This window comes from Plectropomus leopardus, chromosome 9, assembly GCF_026936395.1.
Source record: "Plectropomus leopardus strain MGB_pleo_1.0 chromosome 9, ASM2693639v1, whole genome shotgun sequence".
In the NCBI taxonomy this organism is placed as follows: Eukaryota; Metazoa; Chordata; class Actinopteri; order Perciformes; family Serranidae; genus Plectropomus; species Plectropomus leopardus.
In genome coordinates, this window is record NC_142184.1 from 22,758,641 (window position 1) to 22,783,885 (window position 25,245).

The following is a 25,245-nucleotide window of genomic DNA, read 5'->3' on the forward strand; positions in this document are numbered from 1 at the left end:
TGTCTGGCCACCACAAAATACCGTGAGTTTCAACATTTTTTCCAATACTTCAGGAGACCTGTCTAGATGGTAACCCCTCAAGTTATCATTTCAACCCAAAACATTATCTTTCCCTAACCCTTACCACTTTTTATTGACTAATTCTTACCAGACCTTTAGCACAGCATTGTAAAACTCTCTTTTGAAGATGCTTTTGAGAGTTAGTTGTTCCACTCTACAATCTTTTTTTAAGTACCTCTCTGGGGTACAAGTGCCCCTGTTCTACAACACTGTTTGTCTACACACTTTTCCTGTGAGCACTTTTACATTTTACACTTTTACAGCACAATTTACATTTAAATGCAACAACTAAACAACGTCAAACATGTCCACAATCATCAGCTGCCATCCCCAGAGCCTTAATTTTCAGTGCTCAAAATGAGAGTCTCTGGGGAGCCAAAGGACCCTGCCTCTCACGGATGAATGATTGGACTCGCTGTGACAGCCATGTCAGTGCCCCCTCCCTAAACTCTCTGAGGCAATAAAGCCAAGGAGGTGAGAGTTTGACATCAGCGTGACCTACAATATGAACCCACCCCATGGCATGTCAGAGGTGACCTTCTGTGGGGGTCAGGGGTCATTGTCTTAAAACAAGAACATCAAAATCATGGCGTCAACACTGAAAAACACTCTGAGCAACCTGATGCCCATCTGGAGGAATCCGCCACACATGGGTGGCAAATAGAGACATTTGCGTTAATGAATTCTGATTTTATATTGAGTTTCAGATGAACATGACGAATGCAGATGTAGTCAAACATGTTTGACATCTGATATAATTAATAAAATTAAAATATGGCTCTCGTGAATATGGATGTGGCTCAAGGTGCTGACTGAAAGCTTAATCTGCAGGGTCCTTGAGCCCTAAAGAGATGAATGAAGTTCTCTGTGAGGTTATCAAGCCTCCATCTGTCAGATTCCCACTCAATCCTCCCATGTGTTTTGAGTGTCCTGGCCTTATATCAGTAACAATGGGGCCTGAGAGACAGCTGAAACTGCTTGGTATTGACAGTCAGTGTGCCATAGAATATCCAGAGGCAATTTCACAAGCCAAAAAGTGTCATAGCATATTACCAGGGTTTCAGGGCAGATGTATTTATCAAAAAAAGGCTTGATACGGAAGTGCGGAGGTATGTGATATAGATCACAGTCGTCAGAATCAAAAATCATATCTCCCAACAGTCTCTTTGTTCATAAACCAAAATAGACAAGCAGGATTCTGCATAGCATCAGTGTAGAAATGAAAGAACAAACACGGAAATAAATAGATTTCTTGTCTCATGAGGGGAATTGCAAAAACTTGCCTGTAGAACTGACAGGAATTGCAATGTGGTTTCTGATTAATAAGAGTGAGATTATTTGGGTTTTTTTTTTTTTTTAAAAGGCAATTGACGGGGCGTTTTCAGGACATTCATAGTGAGAGTGTGTGCTCATGGAGGAAGAGCCAGTGGTTAATAAATGACCAAGCGCGACAGCCCGGGCTGTAAGATAAATGAGAGCAACTTAAGTGGAAGGGAATCAATCACAGAGGGTAACTTTTAAATGTTCCCTGTGGAGAATGTATGAATTAGACAGCAGAGGCAGCTTAAAGGTGCACGGCTTCAATTCCCTGTGTGATTTGTTGCAAGACTCCTGCACATACAGACCCACTGGCTTAAAAAAAAAAAAAAAAATCCTGCGAAAGAACTTGATAACATCCGGAACTTCTAAAGTGAGATTTAATTTCCTCCAGCCAAGGATTTTAAAAATGTATTCATGAGCAAAGTCAAGCAGACATCCGTACTGAAGCAGAGGAGATTGAAGTCTTGCTGTATATGAAATTAATCTTTCAACAAAAACTGAGAATTGAGGCTTATAAATTTATGAGGCGACACACATTCAGGTTTTTCACGGGATATATCTTTGATTATGAGATAAAGAAACTGGGAGTGAATAAAAACTGTAGGCAAATTGTCATGCAGAGCTGTAATCCTCTAAAATAACTTTTCTGAGATTTTTCCTTGGGCCAATTAAATACTGGGACACTCTCCAAAAAACTATGCTGTTCCTGTTGTGAAAAAAGACACCGATAAACAAATAATTGGATCTTTGACATAAAATCACATTTTAGAAAAGTATTTAAGAAAAGCGTTGGCCTCTCCAAACAATTCAGAGCAATTATCTCAGTAAAAATCTACATGAAAATTTGAGCAAATATTGGAAATCCTGCATCTTTAGGGAAGAGAAGGAAAACTTAATGACATAAGCCGCAGTCCAGACACCACACAGGAAAGAGAATATCAAGAAGCCGTGGTATTTAATGGTCACGACCACTTTGATTCCCATGATAGCAAAGTCTTTTTCATGCTCCGTCTGCTGCCAACCACCCACCATGATCGCAGGCCACAGTGAAGTCTGCAACAGCACGATTCCTACGGTCAGTGACTGAGTATGTTCAACCCCCAGTGTATCCACTCTCCGTCCGCACTGGCAGAGCGTATAACTGAAGCAGAAGGATGGAAGCCGATGTGGAAGGATCTTGAATAATTTGAGCAGCCGTGAGGCATTCGTGACCTTCGACCACCCTAATAATGTGGTATATCTAATCCCCAAATCCTTGTCCCGGGGCTTGAGACGTGAGCTCTGTCTCTGAGACGGATGGCAAGTCAGATTGTTTTATGCTGAGCAGCCGCAGAGGAGGAAAATAGTGCTGCATCCATCCCTCCATCCATTCAGTTATTCATACATTGTGGGGGTATTTATTACTTTTTGTTACATTAAATAAACTAACTGATTAATCAAAAAATAATAAACATAACTCTTATTTGCCGCCCTGCATGAGATTAGGTAGTATGTGACACTCATTTATATTAGGCCTGTTACAAGACATTTTGTCATTTCACAGTGGATGCACACACACAAACACCTGTGCTTCTATCGAAATTCTGCAGTACATCTAGGGCAGCAACTAGAAATTCTTATTTAAAAATCATGATTGATATTTATTTTAATTATATTATTTATATATTATATTATAAATCAATGTATACTCATATTATAATTTAATGATTATGTTAAAAAAATATTTAAATTATTATTAAATTAATGTTGTCATATTTCTAAATGAGTTGTTTGGGCTATGAAACATAAGAAAACTGTAAAAAAAAAAAAAAAAAGCCCATCACAATTTTCTACAGCCCAATGTTACATCACCAAATATCTTGTTTTGTCTAACGTGCAGTCTAAAAACCAAAGATATCTAATATACTATAACATGAGAGATGGAAAGGCAGCATATTCATACATACTCAAAGTACAGACCCATCAATGTTTTATGTGAAAACTACTTAAAGGTCCAGTTCGTAGGATTTAGGGGCATCTATTGGCAGAATTGGTGCATGCTTAATGGTTTCATAACTTTATAATCACCTGAATTCAATAATAGCTGTATTTTTGTTGCCCTAGAGTGACCTGTTTATATCTACATTTCGAGAAGGTCCTCTCCCGTGGAGTCTGGCATGTTGTTTCTACAGTAGCCTAGAAGGGACAAACCAAACGCTTGCTCTGGATAAGGCTATTCATGTTTTTGCATCGGCCACATAGTTCTCCCACACGCTTGGAACAGTTTTAGCTCTGCAGCCTCACTACCGCATGTCACTTAATCCTACACACTAGATCTTTAAATTATTAATCAGTAAAAATCTCACAGACAGCTATCTTAAAACCTGGGAAACAAAAACTGAAAGTAACTCTGTAGATTATTACTGTTGGGGGCGCAAAGTAGCAAGTATGTCTGTTCAAAATTTGGAGCGAAACGACCCTTTAAAATGTGGCATTCAAAGTATTGAGGAAGACAGTTTCATAAAAGGGTGAGCAAACAACCATTGACCTCTACAGCTGTATATCAGTGAAATCAACAACAATTTGCAAATTGGGAAGACAAAGTGCTTTCCAATAACCCTGCGTCCATAACAAACAACAGTCACTCACAGCAGTGGGTGAGATGTTCTGGAGGAAGTCACACCTTTCTGATCATCCGCTGATGTCTCACACCTATCCACCAAGCCCTCCTATTGCCTTCCATTGTCCCCCAGAGGAATGATAATGGCCACTCTGTCTCTTCCCTGGAGTGGACATCTGTGAAAGGGGCGGATGGGAGGGGGGGGGCTTCCACTTTCTCTCGGCCACTTCATGTGTTGCCAAACTGGAAACAAACAGACATTGTGCTTGAGCTCTGCTGCTGCTGCCCTAATGCCCATAGACTGTCCCTGTTTATAGACCCATCACCTAATTGTGGCCTCACACAACTATGTCCATTCTCTGCTGTCCCTCTGTGATAATTGCAACTATTGAGGCTGCTCTGAGGTTTGGTGGGTGGCCTCTCTTCTTGCAACAGTTGTATATGTTTGGGGGTTTCTTTTAGCACGTTGTTAAATTTAAATTTTTTTGCTTTAAAAGTAAAGCTTATATAAGACGACATAGATAACTAGTTAACTTCCTATCATCAAACTCACTGTTCGACTTTCCATCTGGGACTGGTGACCTTTACACAAGAGCCTCTCTGATTCATACAACAGCAAATTAAAGTCACATATATCTGCATTTGCATGAGTAGCAGCCATATCAAGGTTGCTCAGTATTATGCAAAAAAACTGATGTAAATGTAGTAATTCTCTGATTGCATTGCATCCTCTTCTCCTCAGGGGTGCCATCCATATCTGAGGGTGTTGATTAGATAGCAGCCCCCACCCACATTTGCAATCCCAGGCTTTGCTATTCTCACATTACCATGCACTTGTGAGGATGTGCTGCAAGGTGAGGACAGTGGTTAGCTCATACATGATCATTATGATGCTCGTTTTTATTGAATGCTGCACAAGTCTCTGTGCTGTGGCTGTCTGAGAGTCGCTCTGTGGAATAAACTTGAGGGGGTTAAAGCATGGATGTACTTCGGATTTACAATTTCCATGTTTTGCCTGTCTGGACAAAAGATTAGGCCACTTTTTTGGCTTCAGAGGCACATAAGCATTTTCACACATTTTAGTTTGTCACATTCTGCTAGTGTCATGTTGTTGAAATATCAATTTTACCATGCCTGGATTATCTAGAAGGGCCTCAAGGCAGCATGCTGCATGGGTCTGCACTGTGCCACCAACACCCTCCACATCTGTCCAACCCTTAAACTAAAGAAACTGATACCTAAACTGTCTCATTTCTGGCCTGCAGTTACATAAAAACCATAGGTAGAACAAATTTATAATGAAATTTGTCTTTGTCTTTAGCAAGCACAAACCTTAAAGGGTACTTTGGCCCCTGAGTTTTGTATGCACTTGTTGTGTTTAGTCATGCACTTCACATTGTGATGATCACTGGGTGCCTGTTTCCTCACAGACCCCTTTGTAGCACCAGAAGGCATTTGGCCCCCGCCTTCAGTCTTAGTTTAGCCGGCTGTGCTAAACTAGCTGCATGCGCTCCCACAATAACAGTATTGACGTCACTGGCCATCGTTGGACACGTGCTGCCTTCAGGTTCTCCTCTAAACCTAAGATTTCCGAGCACTTGAGATGTAGATCTAACTTGAAATGGCTGGGGCTGGAGAGAAATATTTTTAAGAAATAGACCTAGTATCAGCAGAATAATGAGGGGAAGCTTTAGAAAACAAAAATGACTCCATCACTTCAATTAGGCTATATAATTCAGGTTCTTTATGAATACAGACTGGGTTGGTTTAATGACAACGGCTCAGTTGACCAACCTCTTTGATGTTGTCTGTGAGTATAAATCCTGAACTATTTAGCCTTCGTAGTCCACCAATTGGTCAGCACAAATCGTGCTGATTTATATCTGAGAATTATTTTGCAAATGTGAATACTTTTGCAATGTATGCACCTGCATTTAAACAATGGTGCAACACTCCTTGTTGTGTAAAATGTGTCACTCTTCCTAAATATGCAAATGGTATGTGACAGAGTATTAGTCTGTTAGATGAAGGCTGTTTGTATGAACCATTGCTTAAGTGGGTAAAATTTGGCTGATAATCTTGAAAAAACACTACGCTGAAACTGGTGGATATGTGTAGACTTTTCCTCTCATGTCAGACTGTTAGTTAACACAGAGGTTGTGATTTGTGCTTCACATTATTAGTGCAAACAGTTAAAAGAAAGATGTTAGTTTTCTCAGCTCTTTCATGAGACACCTGCAGACAGAAGGTGTCAAACATGCAGTGTAAACCAGGATCATTTTGTCTGGAGTCAAGATAGGTTTTTTGTGATTACCCATAAACACCAGAAACTTTTCATTTTACCATCAGTGAGCTGATTGGTGTGTTAATTAAACTGCAGAGTACAATCTTGAAATAGCAATGTTTTTTTATGATATTTTTGGCAGCCATCTTTATATGATAAGACAAATGGAAATTTCAGAGAACAAAACTGACCTCATGCATTGTTTGATTAACCTGACAGGAGACAAAAATAAACTGGCTGGACACTGAAAATTTCATCATTCCTTCTTGTTATGACGTTGCCATGTCCTCAAAGTACAGGTGGTCCCAGCCCTAGCTGTCAACTAGGTAATATAGCCTGATGTTTCAGTGCTGGTATAATAACTTAAAACACAGATTTACTGTGAATGGTTTTGAGATATGATACATTAAACACAAAACAATTACAATAATGAAGTTCTTTAAGCCTATATTTAGACACAAGACACCACAGGGCCTCACAATCAGGTGGCTGAGCAACATTTATTATGTCAGCTGACAATAATTCAGCCTTGCTCCCATGCAGGAACTCTTACTTAAAATGCCATTTTATTGTGGCTCTTTTTTTAATTTAATTTAAAAAAAAAAAGAGTAAAATCTTAGGTTTAGATTTATAATCAGAGATAGGGTGATTCTCTGCCATTACAGTTTTGCAGGTCAAATCTTCATTGGATACACTCTGGTTGCTGGCTAAACTGCCTTTTCATGGGTTTATATTATGATTCAACAGTTATCAAATTAATGCAGTTGTGGAATATAACTAAGCAGGCTATATCTATTCAAGTACTAAAGTACAATTTTGAGGTACTTGTACTGTACTTCAATATTTCCATTGTATGCTTTAAACTTCTACTCAATTACACTCTCTTTCATTGTTTTTACTTAACTACATTACACCGATAAGGTTTTGATTTCAGTTTATGTTTTGCACAAAACAAAATGACTGAAATACAACATCAAAAGAATAACAGGCTGCACAGATGAGCTCTAGGAAACTCCTGGAGGAAGAATCTCACCTCAAAAGTCATGTAATTAAAAAAAAAAGCAAACACTGGGCAGAGAGCAAACATAAAATAAAGCATGTTACTTTGCAGGTTTCAATTAAAAATATGAAAAAAAAATTATCAAAATTCCAATGTATTATAAGGCCTTGGTTAAGCTATCTCACAATAGATTATATAAAATAATTTAAATTGCCCCAAACATTATCAATGCATCAATAATTATCTCCAGTCAGTGATTCTGAAATGGCTACTCTGCATAATGAGTACATTTACTTTTGGTAAGTAGGCCTGCTGTATTTTGATACAAATTTTACTTGAAGTTTGATTTGCTTTTTTAGACGGCTGTTTACAGTATAGTATTAGGTTACTACTTTAACTTCAGATGAAGATTTGAATACTTCTTGAACCACGCAGGCTACACATAAAGAGGGGCGCAGGAGTGCACGGGCTCTAATATGGGAGACTGTGTGTGAATCAGTGCGCAGGGAAGGTGTCCCACAAATATCCGACAGTCCCTGAACGCGTCAAGCTGCAAAACTGCGAGAGAAGCGGTGATTGAAGGGGATAGCAGAGCGGCGGCGGCGACGACGGCCATCTTAGAGCTACCGTGGTAACCGACACTCATCTTCTGGATTTTATTTTTCTTGTTGGAGAAACATCCCGCCTGACTGACGAGGGAAGAAGAAGGTTGTTTTTTACTTCGCCGCGGTTGAACTTGAAGTCGGGATGCGGTTCCGAGGGAATACACCATTTGCATCCGCTGTCGGACTGGTCCTCGGACTATTATGTGCGGTGGAGGCAGCTAAAGGTAACTAAGCTGGGATTTATATCCCGTTGTTTTGTGTCTGCCTGTTTGTGTCACACTGGTTTCTCCGTGGTTTCGTCGGGGTTGACAGTTAACGGTTGTCCGGAGCTTTCCGTTTTTTCCCCCCCTCCGGTCGTTAACGGTTAAAACAAACGTTAGCTAGACAGTGCGGTCCTGAGGGATGTTCAGGAACCTGCTCAGGGATGGTCAGCTCCGGAGCCGCAGCGGAGGGATGTAGCGAAGGAGCCTATCCCGGCGGCAGCAAGTGCATCCCGCGACATCATATCCATTTTTACCTTCAATTATAACACACATTACTCATTATATCCAAACCACAGTTATCACAAGTGTGTAAGATTTTATCGCGAAGCGTAAAATCACCAGGCAGGCTACTTTGGAGATAATATCAAGGCCACGAAACGACCCCCTTCTGTCATCTGCATTCAGGCTATTTCTGGCTTCTGGTTTCTTCTTCTGCATTCTTAACAATGTGATGTGAAAATGTTAAATATTTCTCACCATCTACGGAGTTTGTAACATTTTTTTTTAAACTTACCTGTGTCTGGTACTCCCTGTACTTATCCCTTTTTAGAACATATTTGACTACATCTGATATAAGGCGAGTGATTATGTGTTTTCTTAGCTTTTCTTATTTATTTGTGATTTTTATTCTCCCATTAGTGGGCCTAATCCTTGGTTTGGCAACGTTGTGGTCGCACCAGGACGCAGCTTGGTTGGCTACGCATTGCAGATCCTCTCTCCAAGCCCCTGTTTTGTCGGTGGATTTAATAATTAATGTGCTGTGATCACAGGCTTAAGTAAAAAGCCCTCAGTAGGTCCGGGCCTGCTTACAATGCCCAGAGACTAAATAAGACCTGAAAGTGCAACTCTTCATTTGCAATGTCACCGATGGACATCACCACACAGTGAGAGGAGACATGCATTTATTTGCTGCAGGGCGGTCCACCTCCCTCCTTACAGCAGCTCACTGCTCAGACATGAACACCCTCACTGCATGAATTTATAGACTGTGTTTTCACGTTAAACTCAATCCACTGACTCCCCAGGGTGAGCTTCCTGTTTCAGGGTGTGTAAAGGCGGGTGCATATTAGTCACTAGCCATATCAGCATGCCTGGGCAGTCCCTATTGCTGGAGGCCAGTGTGTGTTGTTTTCTTTTAATGTTACACCCCGCTTTATTCTGTATGAACACACCATGAAAGGGATATTGGTGGCCATAAAAGTCTGCACAGGGGCTTCTAATCCAGCCATATTTTTTTCTGTTGCCATGTCAAGCAGCTGAGAATGCACAGCACCGGGAGGCCACCATTTGTAAAGCAGTAACTTAATTTATTTTTCCATCAATAGAAAGAAAAAAGGCCTGTAGCGGTTAGTCCTGGGTAATGTGTGATTCTGACTTTTTTATGTGGTAGCCAAGTGTGTGTTTGTAGAGTGCACCTGCTGACTTCCCTGCTCTTATCAGCGCAGGAGACCTGTGAAATCACCATCTTGGTGAGGTCTTATCTTTTATTAACCAAAGGTCACTCCCTCATTTTGCGCGCAGCCTCTTGTCACCTGCAGTCCGGCTTTGCCTTTTCACCGCTTGTTGATTTGTTGTTTTATTATCAGCCACCTTGTAGTGGATGAGACAGCATAACCCCCCCAGATTTTTCCCTTCATGCTCTTGAATCCTCTAGATTAGGTGTCTACAAATGATTTGATTTTATCACTGCAGAAGCAGATTGAGGTTTGGCACATTCAAGAGAGTTTTTCAGCCCTGGCAAGAGATATTGTAGCCTCAGCTATTCGCCTACACAAACATTCAGCACTGATGACGTGGCTACAACCAACCTTGAAGTATCTGGTGAAAAAAATATGTTTTTAAATTCGTACCTACACTATATGATTCATTACACTTCCAGCAAGGAACTGTCAGTGAGTGTAAAACTGGACAAACGCAGATCTTCTGTGGCAAGCCTGTTGAAGCTTCAAAGCGTTTTAGGTGATTAACTCTTTGGTGTTGTCCACTACTGTCAATATTTTTTTCCTCCTCCGCAGCTTCTCGTCTCGTCGGTGGCTTTTGTCGCTTGTTTTAAAGGTCTCACTCATGTAATCTTATTTATGTTGCTGTTACCGTGTGCAGCTGCTGCTGGGTGTCCTCATGTTCAAGAGTCAAACATTAGGTCTGCTGAAATGCACGAGCTTCCTCTGTGCACACACAGCCAGACAAAGGAAAAGCCGGCTGCTGGGAAGTTTCTCGGCCCATTCATCATCGAATTAAGTAGTTCTAGTTGAACAAATTGGACGCCCTGCTTTGTGTGCTGCTGAGTTAACATATGCGTTCTCCTTACATTGCAGTGAAGAATATTACAGGTTAGGTGCAGTGTTCTCTCCCAGTCGTCCTCGTCTTACATTCATTGGAGATGCTTGCCATTGATCCACTGAAAATTGCATGTCAGTTACGGTTAGAGCAACGAATCAGGTCAATATTTTTCTTTTTCAAATGTAACACCTCTGAGGTTTCTCCTGCAATGCAGCCTCATTAAAAAATTTTCTATTTTTATATATACAGAAGCCAGGCAGAAAAAATTACTTACTTTTTTATTTATTTTTTTAAAATGCTTTACTTTCTATTTTCAATGACAGATTTACAGGACATACAAAAAATTGAAAAGAAAAGTCAAACCCAAAACAAAACAAATGGGCTGCCAGCCAATATACAAACTTACATGAACAGTCTTTCAAAAATGTTGACATCTCAAGAGCATGCTAAAGTAACAATACTTTATTTTTTCCCAAAAAAATCAATACAGCATATTATTGTGATATTTTTGTGTGGCAATGTGGTATCAATACATGGATGCCAGGTATTGATTTTTGTAAAAATTGTATATTGTTAATATTACAAGTTCAACTTAAGCCTATTAGAACAAGAAAATAAATTACTTTTAAAGGCCACTCGATACATTTTGCTTCAATAAAATGCAGTGACGTAAGATAAACAGATTGAAAATTTCATCGTAAAATAAATTTTTTAAATAAGTTTTCCTTTTGGGATATAATTTGCTGTTGAAAAAAAGGTAATAAATTGTAATTTATCGCAATGTATGTTATCACATTACTCAGCATGTTACTACATCTTAAAAATCGCAATAATATTAATTAAGTATCGTGATACAATTGTACCGTGGGGTTTCTGATGATTCACACCCCTAATATCCTTTGTGTTCTTACTTAAAAAATGATTTAAATGATGATTATCACAAATGATTTATTAATCATTTCAGCTTTAGTCTAAATACATATTCACAGGCCTTTTCAGCCATACAAGTGGCCATCAGCAGCTTCACTCACTCAACCATTATTGAGATCTGCCTTCAAAAAACAACATTGATTGAAACCTTCTGCTTGGTTTATGAAAGTCTCTCATCCCAAATAGGTCTATTGATTAAAGGATCACAGAAAACAAAGCGTAACATGACTGCGAACAGTGATCTGGTTGACCCTGGGAATATGCTCAAGTTTTCTGTTAGTTTTCTGTTTGTTGTAGACACTCCGATTCCTTATTCCCACCCTTTTAGCTCCCTACAGTCCATGTGACGTATGTCATCTTGCTATGTTATGGCAAACAGACAGTATGTGGATGCACACAGCTGACAATGACTGCATTGTTTCGACTCTCCCATGCAGCTCCTGTAACACTGTTTTGTGCCGTCATTCAGCGCCAGTTTACAGACTTGCTTCTCCTCAGAAATAACATCATTAAATATCAACCATCAAATCAGTTAAGTTTCAGATGTTTGACTTTGACCATGTGAGGCCTTTTGTCATCTGGTAAAACACAAAAGAAAATGTCAGCTGTCATCAGTGCGTCACTCCAGGTGGTTTTGATTGATGGGAAGGATTTTGTCTGATGTTTTAGTGATCTGCTCCACGTATTCCTCAGTGTCTTGTCACTACAAGATATGTGGTTTAATCATCATTAGTCATTGCACACAGATGCAACTTAAAAGGACCCTGCAGGAACTGCATATTTATAAAAATGTGCTATTTAAATTTTGATCGGCCCACCCAGGATTTGTACAAGGCTTTGCACTGGGATGAATTTTGCAAAATTTCCATTAAACAGACTCATGGTCTGAGTCATGGCCATTTAATATTATCCTCTTGTACCACCCTATATGCAAATGCAACCATAACTTGCATGATTATTCAAAGTTGCTGTGAGCATGTCATCCAAATTTTATTTCAGTTTTGCAAAGTGTTAGAGTGATAGTGTCAAATATGCCATGTCCAAAAGATGTTTGCAGCCATTATATAGAAACAAAATCCAAAAAACAAATGAGTAAACATTCTCACGCTTAGACTATTATGTATCAAATTTGGGGAAGATTGGGTGCTGTTTGTTGGAGCGGTTAAAATGATTTCAGAGAAAGTTCAAGGAAGAATTATGTGAGACCAATACTCATAAATTTAGAAGCAAATTTAGGGGGAAAATATGCTTCTACTCCTCACGGAACAGGATTTAAGGGCCAAAAAATGCCTTGTAACTGACCGCATGGTGGCGCTGTCCATAATCAAACCTGATCACACACTCACTGGGTCGTGACCTACATTTACAGCTAATATCTTAAAGAAATATCATGCTGGCAAACTGACAATCAGGACTGAGATAATGAAAGGACTTTGCATTGTTATTAAAGTGGGATTTATAATTGATTACTGCTTCTGTTGAGTATTATAAGAACCATTACCAAAAAATGTACCTTCTATTGCCCTGGATAACTGTTTACTTGCCCTACATAGAGGCCCTGTTCCTACAAGTTAACTCTTGTATTTTTTCAGAATTTATTCAGAGATTTCTCAGACGAACAAAGGGCCTTCAGGGCCAGACTTCAGGGGTCGGGATCTTGTCTAAGAACGTCACAATGTGGTCACTGTTCGAAGGATCACGACTCAAGCCCTTCAAGAATGTGTTTATGAGATAATCCCCTGAAAGTGCTAAGTTGTTGAAGCATTTCGATTTGGTAATTTGCCACTTAGTGCTGGAAAGATAGGCCATGAGAATACTGGACTCAATTTGGGTCGGTGGTGACTTTCCTCTCATTGGTGCCTTCAGGGACTGAATGGAGTCAGTGAACTGTTAAGAAAGGGTCATTCAGTTGTGAATATTAAGTTGTGCCTGATGACTGGGAAGTTGTGTCAGCCACCAAGAAAGAAGTTTACATTTGTGTGAGTCATTGGTACTTATTTTATACATTTGGACCTGCAGGTGCAGAGCAAAAAGTAGTACCCACAAATAAAAACACCAATATGAGAAAGTGTCAGAATCTCCAGGATTTTAACTGTTTTACCCTCATACCATACCATGATACTGATTTGTTAAATCTGCTCAGTTAAGTTTTATTAGCTATATGACTTTACAGTAGCATTATCTTGTGAAGATGATATTGCAACAAACCACCAAAATCCACAAAAAATGTATGGCATAAATAGCATTTTTTTCTTCTTTAAAGAATTATTTTACCGATATAAACAGGGCCCTCACACAAAACCAGGTCGTCCATGCAGTAGAAAGACACAAATACTTTTGAACTTGGTGCTACATGACCAGAGACATTTGCTTTTGCTCAAGAGTCAGAACATCTACAACTACCAGAATGCACTGTGCTGTACCAGACAAATAAATGCTCCTGCTTGTGGGTCATGTAATGCAAACTTGCCCGCAATCTTATATCACAGTTAAACGGTAAGCTTTAACAAGTTTCTGAAAACATCTGAGGCATAAATGTGCAACTCAGTAACTGAATCTTGTTGTGTATTTGATCAGCGCTGCTTAGTTTAACTGTTGGATTATAGTTTCTTCTGCCTCTGTTTTTACTGTTCAGGCACTGGTTAGATAGTGGGAAGTTTACCACAGTTCATGTACACATATTACCTGCAATTTTTTGACATAAAGGTGGTTAAAATTGTCAAAATATACCTTTAAAATGTCATTATCAATGATTTATTTATTTGCAATAACAAAGACAGGGATGACATAAAGATGGATAGGAAGCTAGGGGTGGGTAAAGGTCAATGATATACAGGAAATTGAAATAGAGATATTAACTTTAGAAGTGCATGGAGAAGATGTAAATAGTTAGTGAATGGAAGCAGCTGTGTCGAGATGATTTGGGCAAAAAAGTATTTGAGTCTTTAATAGTACTTGCAGAAATACTAATTATAATAAATTAAGAAAGGACTGTTAATAAAAAGGAAAATCAATAAATGAATTAAAACAAACAAGCAAAAAGGGTTTTGAAAAAGAAAATAAATAAATAAATAACAGCAAAACCAATAGATGAATGAGAATCGTGTCTGTTCCTGTGTGACTTTTTCCATTTGTGTGTCTGCCTCTTGTGTATATGTTTGCATTTGATGCATGTTTGTGTTTCTATTTGTGTTTTTATATATGTTAATGCACATAAATGTTTTTTTTAAGGGGGGTTAGTCTAAACAACAATTAAATGTCACAAATGTAATTGAATACATTATCCTTATTGGTGTGAGTGTAATAAAAACCATAGCATACAGGTTTTAACTCGACCCGATTCTGCAGCTTATCCACCTCCTCCCTTTAGCACTGCAGATCTGTTCACATTTGGGCGTGCCCACATCTAGATTCAGGCTCCTTGGGAAATAGGTAACCAAAGTGCACATTACCTGCCGCAGGTCAGCTGCACCCGAGCGCCTGCGCAGAGCTCCAGCCATCTTGCTCTCACTTCTCCACTCTCACTGGCTCTTTTGTGCCATTCACACAGAGAGGTGATTGAGTTGCATTCAAGGCTCTGCGACTCCCAACCCCCTTCTTAGAGGAGCACTATGGTAGTCGAGGGTGTGTTCGTTCTTTTGGGTGGTTCAGACTGCTCAGAGGACAAACAAATGTTGTTGCCTGGCAGAGAAACTGAGAGGCTCTCCTGTGTGAGCGGGGTGTTTAGGGAGTGAGGGCCCCTGAGGTCTGGGTTTCCTATAAGGGTCCCTAGAACAGTCCTTGGTCTGTGATGGAGGTGGCTTTCGTCAACAAGCTGAGGAGCTTGTAAAGCAAGACAAACAGAGAAGTGTGCCCAGTGTTTCAGTCCGTGAGCAGATTGTCCATTGATTAATCCCAATCCTAAAATTAAAAGAGAGCCGCTCACCAGTATAATTGAAGTCATGACTTGACTCATATTTGCATGCATGTTATTCCTTCACTTATTTGCCTGCAATTTCTGTTTGTTTCTCAAAGATATTTCTGTCTGACTTCAGTAAGGCCTGAAGCTGCCTCCTAAACTGCCATGAAGGGGCCCTGTGGTTGTTGTTGAAAGCACTCCTGCTTCTGGCAAGCACAGAGATGTTGAATAGTTAGAAATCAGTCCATAGCTGGAATTGCCTACCGCTCATATTCTCTGAGGCAGTTGATGTAAGTGGTGCATTTTGCATATTTTTCTGTATTTTTTTGTTACAGTTTAAACATTTTCAAAGCTTTTTTTTATTTTGCTGTCGCCATGGAACCACCTCAAGGTCTTACTATTACCTGAACACGTGCTGCCGTCTCCTTTCGTCAATGTACCACTGCAGCTAAAGGGACAAATATGAAAATCAACCTGGCAACTGAGAGGCTTTATTTAGTCTCAAACAATAAAAAAAGACAGACTGCACACTCTGCTTGTAGACCGTGCTGCCACTTATGTTGCCTGTGATTGGCAGGTTTTCCTATTAAATTTAAGTTATTCATAATTCTGGCAATCAAACATTTGCAACAGAGCGTATTTGGTATTTTTAATCAAAGTTAAACACGTGCACCAGCTGCTTATGTTTTGATTAAAGACATGTAAGCATGCTAACATTTATTTGCTCTGTTTCGCACTATTTACAGTCAGCTTGAGAGTTTATTTAGTATGGAAGTTTCTTTAAGTGTGTATGAAAGGGAAATGTAAGTATTTTTGAACCTGGACCCTATGTTATCATGTTTTTGTGACAAAGTGACTAATGGACTCATCAATTTTTAAAAATGGTCCTGTATTGTGAGAGACCGCTCCAGCTGCACCTGCAACACAGGCTGCAGTTTAATCCCGATGGGCAAAGTGTTTGTTTTTGCCACTGAGGGTCTCATATTGTTATTAAAAGTGCCTGACAATATAACAGAAAGGACTTTACAGAGAAATCCCATAGGCTTTTTCACATTGTCGGAATCAGCTAGTTATTCAGCCATGACATTAAATATCTTTTAGATAAAACTAAAGGCTCATTTATGCTCCCTTTACGTACCAAAATCGATATGTACATTTCAAAAGTTGTAAATGTCACTGCCCTCATACTTATATGCGTCCTTTTTGATGGCATTGTACAGCCAATCAAAAGTTTCAGACAACAACAAATGGTGGAGAGGGACATGATTTTGTACCTTTTAACAGAGGCTGCACTGTATGTGGCATAGGTCTGTGCGGTCATATACATCCCTACATGTGGAAGGAGAATTCTTTTTTACTCATTTCAATACATATAACTAAAGATTACCGATTCATTCTGCTCTGCCATAATTTAAATTACTTCCTCATCTCTCATGGTCGTATCCTTCTTGAACTACATTACACTGGCACTCCTCTGTTTCATCTGTATCCATAAGCTTTCAGAAAACATGCACAAATACAGACAAATGAATGTAGAGAACGGACAGACGTCTCCGTCTTTCTCCGTCTCTCTATGTAACGATGAACATAAATGAGCCTTAAACCAAGCTTTCTGATCTCCGACACAACAAACTCTTGGTGGCTCTCCTCTGCAACTTTCACTAAAAGCTTACACTGTTGTTTTTCCTGTAACAAGTCACCTCTCACGAGACGGCTCCTAAGGGCAGAAAAGGTCAAATTAACAAACAGATTAGTGAAATGTAAGGAAAAATATTAATTTCTCTGTAGGGTCTTTATCATAATTTTGTCAGATACTCACACAGTCTGAGCCTGTCAGTGGCAAAAACACATTTAATGGATGTAAAATGACGGTGCACAATTGACCAGATTTCCTGTAGATCCTTAAAAAGCCTTAAATTAATCTAAAACTAAGGCCTTAATTGGTATTTTAATGGTCCTAAATCAATCTTTCAAAAGACCTAAAACTGCAACGACATGAAAAATAGGATTTTAAGATTGTTTTTCTTCTGACGTTGCATTGTAAAATCTCAGATACTTGGTAAAAACTCTTACTTAATTAAATGATCCCTAAATGCCTCTTGCATTAGCGAGACCATTCAGGATAGTGGAACCAACAACACTCACATTTTGTTTCGGGTCAGGATGCTCAGGGCAGTGAGTCCAATGTCTGCTAGCTAGTGTCAATGTACTCTTGATAACGTAGGGAAGTATAGATCTGAAGAAAATTGGGTATTTAACCAAAATTTTACAGTAAAGAAAACCAATAAAGGCAATGCACAAATGGAATTGAGGCAGAGTGAGAAACGTAAGAAGACCAACAAAATTGCCAACAAACAGCAGGTATTTCCCAACTCTTTTCTCTGCCTCAAGACAAAATCACATTTGATTTATAGTTACTGTAAACATTTAGGCAAAGTGATAACTGTCAGTTTATGTTTTTTTTGTCTTAAATTGAATCCTGGATGGCATTAAAAAAATCTTAAAAAGTCTTAAATCCAACTCGCCTTTAGCTGTAGGAACCCTGATTGACTGTAGGGATTACATTGCAGCCTGTTTTGCCACTGCAGCGTGAGTGGTGTCTTTCAATACTGGACCAGTTTATATTCAAAAATACCAAAGTTTTTCTTTGAAGTATCGCACTAGAAACTAAACTGCTTGCAAATAGATACTTGATCTATCATTGCACTAAAGAGTTAAGTGTTGCTCAGTAGCCGATTTGCCTTACAGGGAGGTGTAGTAGAGCTTCACATTTGCATGTAATCAAAGAGGATGAAAGCCCGCAGGCAGTCACACATCAAAAGTAAAATATGAGCTAAATCGATGAAGCAGATCTTCAGAACGCCCCCTAGGCCTGACACTTGGCCGCACCATCATCATTACACAACACGCCCTCAGAGGTTCCCAGGCATTATCGGGCTTCATCTGATAATTACAGACTGATCATCTGCTGCAGTGATGCTGCTACAATCCAGCCAGCTGTGGTAGTATTCCAGCAGCCTGCTAACAGTCTGGTATCATCGTATTTGGTTAAGTCCGTGGCAGTAGCGAGGGTTATACAGTAGCTGGACACGTGCTAAGCTTTTGGTGAGCGTTGGGGAGGCAGAGTGATTTTATTTCCCCTCCATGAAGAAGAGACATCACAGCACTGGCATAGAGGGAGAGAGAATGTGTACAGGCATCCTGTTGAATCTCGGGATTAGCAGGACCTATTGTGGCCCTAACGTTCTCACAGGAAGTTTTTCATCACGGTTAATAGGTCAAACTGTAAAGGTTAGGCTTCAATAAAAGAGCTAGGCAGCTATAAAGGGGCTTTGTCTTTTTATTCTGTGAATGGTCAGTGGTGTTACCCTGTTCTTTGGGGGTCATGAAAGTCTGTCTGACTGTTAAATATGTGCCTCCACAGAAAGTGAAAGTCTTCTTTGGAGTTTTATATTATTGATTGTTGATGTTGTTGATGGATTGCGGTTTCTATTTTAGGAAAATATGAAAAAAAGTGTCCATCTAGCCTTTTCAATGCAACACCATTTATTGTGAATAAATTAGTTGCTGTGCTAATCACAATGCACAACAAGTAGTTTTGTTCAGGCAACTGTCTGTGGTTAGTTAAAGTGGGGATAGCTTAATTTGATTCCTATTGAGTTGCTTTGTAAACAACTACAACAGAAGGCTGCAGCTTAAGAATTCATCCTACTTTAGGATTAACTAATCTTTACCTATTTCCACACATGACAAAGCGTGCATCATTTCAGGAACCACATCATTTGAAAGCATTAATGGCCTCTTAAAAAAAGTGCACAGTAGAGCCGACAGAGACATAGAGATGATCAGTCGATGGCTTGGCACGACACAGCTTGGCACCATGGATGTATTATAAGCCCACGTAGTACTTTATCCTCGTCCACCTATGTCAGAAGTCAGCTGTGTTTCAACCCTTGTCTCTCTCTCCCTCTCTCTAAAAAGTTCTTGTTCCCCTGAATTCTCCATTTATCATTTAGACATCTTCAAAGTGGAATCCTGGTGTTGGCAGACATCTTTTTTTCATGTCATTGTATCATGCTTGTCGTAAGACATGCATAATAAAGATTTGGCAGCTGTGCATGCTTTGTTTGATGACTTGCTTGTCGCCTGACCTTGTCAGTGAATGAAGTAGACGCATCCCATTATAGGATTAAGTGTCACTGGCTTATTTTGCTGCATAACAGGATTGAATACCAGGTACTGTGTTGCCCAGCTGTAAGTGGGTCCATTAACTGTCCATCTGTGCTCCTACATTAATGTTTTGATGTGTGTTTGTCCAATTCTTCTGACCTATCATTCCTTTCTCAAAGATCTGTTAAAGGAGTTTATTTTGCTAGAGAAATTTGTTTGGCAGTGGATACAGTATATGGGTCCATTTGTTGTTGGATTTTTGAGGTGAATCTCTTTTTTTTAAAGATGTTTCATTCTACGTCAGCATGGGATTATGTGGCAGGGTTATATCTATTATTTAGCAAGAGGCAAACTTCATCCCATTATATCTGTGTATTTATATCTCAACTCTTCATCTAATATTTATATTAAGGCCAGTGGTTCTCTGTGCTATAAATATGATGGTGGGTCACTGTAGTTCCTTAACTTCACAATATATGCATGTTTTTTTTTTTGTTTTTTTTTTTTACTTTTTTGCTCCTTTCTGTTCAGCTTTCTTCAATCACTCTTCTGCCATCTAGCAGTAAAAGACGCATTTAATGGAATTAATAATGTAACATCTTTACTTCTTGTTCCTTAAGGCATCCTGTAATAGCTTAGTGACTTGAAAATTAAGTGTCACAGCATCGTCTATTTTTTCAGCAGCTATCTTCCCAACAGATACATTTAGTGGCAGAGTCTTGCACAATCATTGTGCTCTTCTTGTCTTCAGTGTGAAATTTGCTGAAAAAATAGTAATTCCAATAAACAGTTTAACATTCCTTTTTTCCTGCCGTAACAATGACCTACATTGTTGTGACTTTCATAGGTTTGACTTGTGAGGATTTAGGAACATGATCTCTTTTGTCATTCTACACTGGATTAGCAGAAACAATCATTAGATTGGTTGATCAACAGAAAATTAGTCTGCAACATATTTTTATGAGTGAGTAATTGTTCAATGAATTTACACAGCAAAAAGTGTCAGCCATCATCTGTTTTCAGATTCTTAAATTGTAGGATTTGCCTGATTGGACAAAACAAGCACTTTGAAGATATCACTTTTGGCTCTGGGAGATTGTCATGAGTATTTCTCCCTGTTTTGTGGGGTTTAGGGCTGGACCCATATATTCAGCTATTGGAGTATTTGATAATTGGGTAGGTATTCGGTTTTCAATTTAGGCATTCAGATGTTTTTTTGCAGAGTATGAATGCCATTTCAGTGTTTGTGGTACTGCTGCTGCACCTGTCACACACAGTCACAGGAATGATCATTTTACCCAACCGTTATTAACTGAGTCGAATCATTTCTGTGTCGGTGTTTCCAGCACCGGAACGCAAACACATGAGCCTCCCTCACAACTCACCCTGAGCAGAGCCGTTTTTTCTGCAGCACAGAGCAGGTGGATTTCAAAATCCTCCATAAAATGAGGATACCTATCATTTTAGACACAATGAAAATTTACAGACTAATTTTACACTGGACAGATTGTTGTACTGATAACTGCCTGTAGTTGGGGGAGTTAAAAAAAACTCAAAGTTTCACAAAGCTGTCGACCAGTTGGAGGCACATTAGGCTCTCTCTCGCACAACACTGAAGCTCCGGGGTGCATGGTGTCATTCTCACCTGACACACAGTCTCTCCCCACCCAGCGGTGAAGCCGTGAAGCGCATGGTGTCTCCCTAACCTCCTGACTGTGAAGCTCTGGGGTGCAAGGTGTCACCACAGTGTCTGTCATTGTGGCACTGCAATGTTTTCTGAGATGATTATTGTGCCGTGAAAATTTCATACCGCTGCAACCCTGTGTATTAAAAGATAAGACATTATGTCGATTGACTGTGGATACACTGCAAAACTATTCTAATCTTTTTAAGCATCATCTGCAGAATGTCAGTCAGAGGGATCTTGACAGTTTAATGTTGATTATTCGTTTGGAGTCAAGAGATTTCTCCTAAATTATCTGCTTTTATGTGATTGAAGGAGTGAGTCTGCAGGTTGTAATTGGGCCAGTAGTGAGTATGCATTGCATTAGATGAATTGGTTTCCTTCTTAAGTTAAATTAAGAAAATGGCATTCCTCCACGCTGAACATCATCAGTGTTGCAGCAGCGGGTCCTCTTCCTAGACTGCCTCAAACATTTCAAAGCCCCTTTCCTAATCTCATTTTATCTTAAATCCGAAAAGCCTCCCCTCACGAAAAAACAACTCGTCCCTTGTTCACAATACAGTCTCTTATTTATAAGAAATCTTATCTTATAGGTAGTATATGTGATAAATCACCCACTTTCTGTGAATAATGGTGTCTGTATTTCTGCAAATAATGTCTGCAGTGAATGTTATTCCCATTCACTGCAGGCTTGCGGGGAGATGATGAAGCTTTCCCGTCTAAGGGGCTTTGTTGGCAATTTCACACAATGTATGTGAGAATTTCACGCATTAAATAACATCATGCTTTAGATTTCATTTCACAGGGGGTGTGTGTTAGTGAAAGGGGCTTTTATTTTAACAGTGATTTACGGTGGTAGTGCCTCTTTTGTCCTCAAACCTACTTTTATCTGTGTCATGTTTTTCTGCTCCCCAGTTTTCCATCTGTGAGCATATCTGCATTATCCCTTATTTCTATTGATCTCTGAGCATTGTTGGGAATTGGTCTCTCCTGTCAGACTTTGCTCGACTTCACAGCACAAAGTTGATGATCTGCAACAAAGTTGTCTGACTTCCAAAATACAGCATTTAGTTTAACCTGTGTCAGCAGCCCGTTGCTTGTTTACTGTGGATGAAATGCACTTTGTAACGTAAAAGTCTTTTCTATCCCCTTACTCATCAATCAAGGTGGAGATAAATACCATACAAGTGGACACAGTGCTTTTAAGATCAAAGGAATTTACTTTTAACTTAACCACAAAGAAAGAGTACATACAGACAGTCTTCTTAGTGAATTTCTGTGTTATTGGTCAGGATTAGGCTGAAATGTTTTGCATAAGCCTGCAGGAGCTTTGAGAATGCAGTTTGATGTTGTACCACTCAATGCTGGTTCAGTGCACCTCAGTCCTAAAGACTGTGGGTGAATCATGGACGAATGTGAGGCCCACATGTGACCTGGCTAACAGTTACTGTGACTCTGTTGGACGCTAAAGCAGATTATTGTAGTAGTCTGGCTTGGCAATCTGTCTAAAGACATCCACTTCACTTTAGGTCACAAGACGCTCAGTAAAGACGATTTATTGGGCTTGATCTATTATAAATTACTAGCTAACACAACAAGTTGTTCTTAATAAGCACTGCTTGTGTAGGACACAAAAGTAGAAATAGACAAGTTGTTTGCTTTAACTTTTCATTATGAAGTAAATGTTGTTTGCACAGTGTAATGGCTATAGAATAATGACCCTATTGGCATTTAGATTGGCTCCCTATAACCTCATTTTCACTATGCAATTTGATCTGTCACCAGGTAAGATCTCCTGGTTAGTACCAAACTTTGTACTTTTTAGATTACTGACTCATGGTCAATCATTCATGGTTAATCATCAGTGCCACATTTCGGTACTTGAGAGCACATCTGTGTTAGAGTACCCCGTGTCTAGACTGCAAGCGTATCAGACACGTTTTTCTCATTTCAATTCTATGCATCAGTTGTGTCTTACAAGTAGTAGTTGTTTTTTTTCTTTAAGTCTGTTTTTTCAACAATTGCATGCACAAACGTGAGGTTAATGCCCAATTAAGAGGCTCAGAATACATACAGTTATCTACATTTCGCAACCTAGATGGAGCAGAGTGTGTCGCTCTCTGGCTCTCTTCACATTAATAACAATTTTGAAATTGGGAACTTTGGACCTCTACAACTGAAATTAAATTTTTGTTACTAGAGAGAAAGTAAAGCACCAAAGAAAGGTACCACTGGGTACAGGAACCAGTATCGTGTCAAATGTGAACCCTAATCTGTAGCTATCCCTAGTTATCAAAGAGTATCAGTGCAGTTTCTTTACACTTACTGTCCCCAGTAGCAGAAATGGTGGATGCTGGAGTAACCAAAGTAACTGTGGACCTCTATTGCAGGAAAGAAAAACAGCACTGTCAGTAATACCACTTGGAAACACTAAGGGGGGAAAAGTTAAAAAGTTGTCTGTTTCCACTTTAACCAAATATACTCAAGTTCTAACTACATTAAGTAATTTATCTATAAGACAAACAAAGATATTTCAGCCATGTTTTTGAAAAAGAACTAGAAATTTTTAACAATGTGATTGATTAATGCTGCAGCACATTTAATGATGTTTATTAAGCCTCAAGGCACTCAAGAACATATTTACTTGGTGCATTGTGACAAACATTGAATACAGGTCAACTTCATTCAGAGGATACCTCTGAAAGAACTTTTCTGTCTGGAAAAAATAGTTTGGTGTGTAAGTAAATAACTGTGATGCCCACATCACATCAATCTTGAGCAAGAAGCTTGTAAATAATTTTCATTGATCGTGCAATCACTGAGAATTACACCAAATTATGTAAAGACACATAGCGCAGCGTCATTTGCTCTGCTGAAATTGGATTTGGCAGGCTGACATTTAAAGTAGGCTGAAAACATCCTCATTATTTATTTATGCTTTTATAGGTTTTCTTTTATCTGGTTACTGTTTAAGGCTCATAATATAATTGTAGCAAAGAATTTGCCACTGAACATCAGGCGTCCTTTTATTAGTCAGATGATGAATGTGTGATGTTGAGGCTTTCTTCAGCATGACATGGCTGCGGATTTAATTTCAGTATGCAAAACATATTGCAATCAGGATTTAACTGTAAAGACTCACAGAGGAAAAAATGATAACAACTGCCATTAATTCTGGATGCATTGTGTATTGTTTAACCTAAGGAGCTTTTTTGGATCAGCTAATGAGAAACAACTAATAGAACTGTTACTGGTAACTGGTATTAAATGGGTGAGTATATTACTTTCATTTTCAGATGTTAAAACACACAAATTGGAGACCATATATAGCAACAGTTACAGCAGTATTACGAGCACACAGGTGGCAACAACATTTTCATTCAGCAGTCTCAGTAAATGCTTGAATGGCGTAAGCATTTTGCAACAGAGACACAGTAATTAACCCACTGTCTGTTTAAATAATGGTGCTTGTTGAGATGAATGTCTTGCTCAGTGTGTCATTGTGTGCAGGTAATTGGATAGATGTGGGCGGGGGGATGAGATTCAGATTGTAAAGAAGCTACTAATATTGAGCATTTCCATTCACATACCCTTCGGCCAGATGCTGGAGTTGCCAAAGAGCTGATTAACATACTGCCCTGTCTAATAAAAGCAAAATCTGAAAATAATTGCAGTTTAATTTCATGGCAAAATAGCATAAGTAAGTTGAAAATATGATTTGCTTGTGAATGCGTTTGGTTGAATGATGGCCTTATAATAGTGTTGGAGGCTTTTTTATTTATTTAAGAAGCTCAGCAGTGCAACTTTGTGCTGCAGTGGAATAATTAAAATGAGAAAACGCTCATCAGGCGTGTAATTGATGTTTCACTTATTTGCTAGAAGTCAAATATTTGTCTCAGACTTATTCACACAGAGCATTAATCAAGACTTAAGCCATCAGTTGCTGCTGCAGCTGTATTGCAGCTTTTTGAGCATAATATCTCAGAAACTTTGACATGGTAGAGAAAGCCCACTTTTAGAGCTTTATTTTCCACTGCCTGAGATCTTTTGTGTGTTCTTTAACACTTCTGACAACTTCAGATTCCTCTGAAAAAAGTGAAAGCTCCTGCATAACCACTGCCAAATTATGCGTCATAAATTATTTAATAGATT

General features: G+C 39.2%; 1 protein-coding gene across 4 annotated transcripts in view; it reads left to right on the forward strand.

The window, feature by feature from the left end:
- Positions 1–7,826: 7,826 nt before the first annotated feature.
- Positions 7,827–25,245, forward strand: part of clstn1 (calsyntenin 1) — a 46,662-nt gene continuing 29,243 nt past the window's right edge. For all 4 annotated transcript variants that reach the window (XM_042491300.2, XM_042491302.2, XM_042491301.2 and 1 more), the window contains exon 1: positions 7,827–8,092. In XM_042491300.2, the coding sequence (XP_042347234.1) occupies positions 8,011–8,092 (82 nt within the window). In that variant the 5' untranslated portion in view covers positions 7,827–8,010. The remainder of the gene's footprint in view (positions 8,093–25,245) is intronic.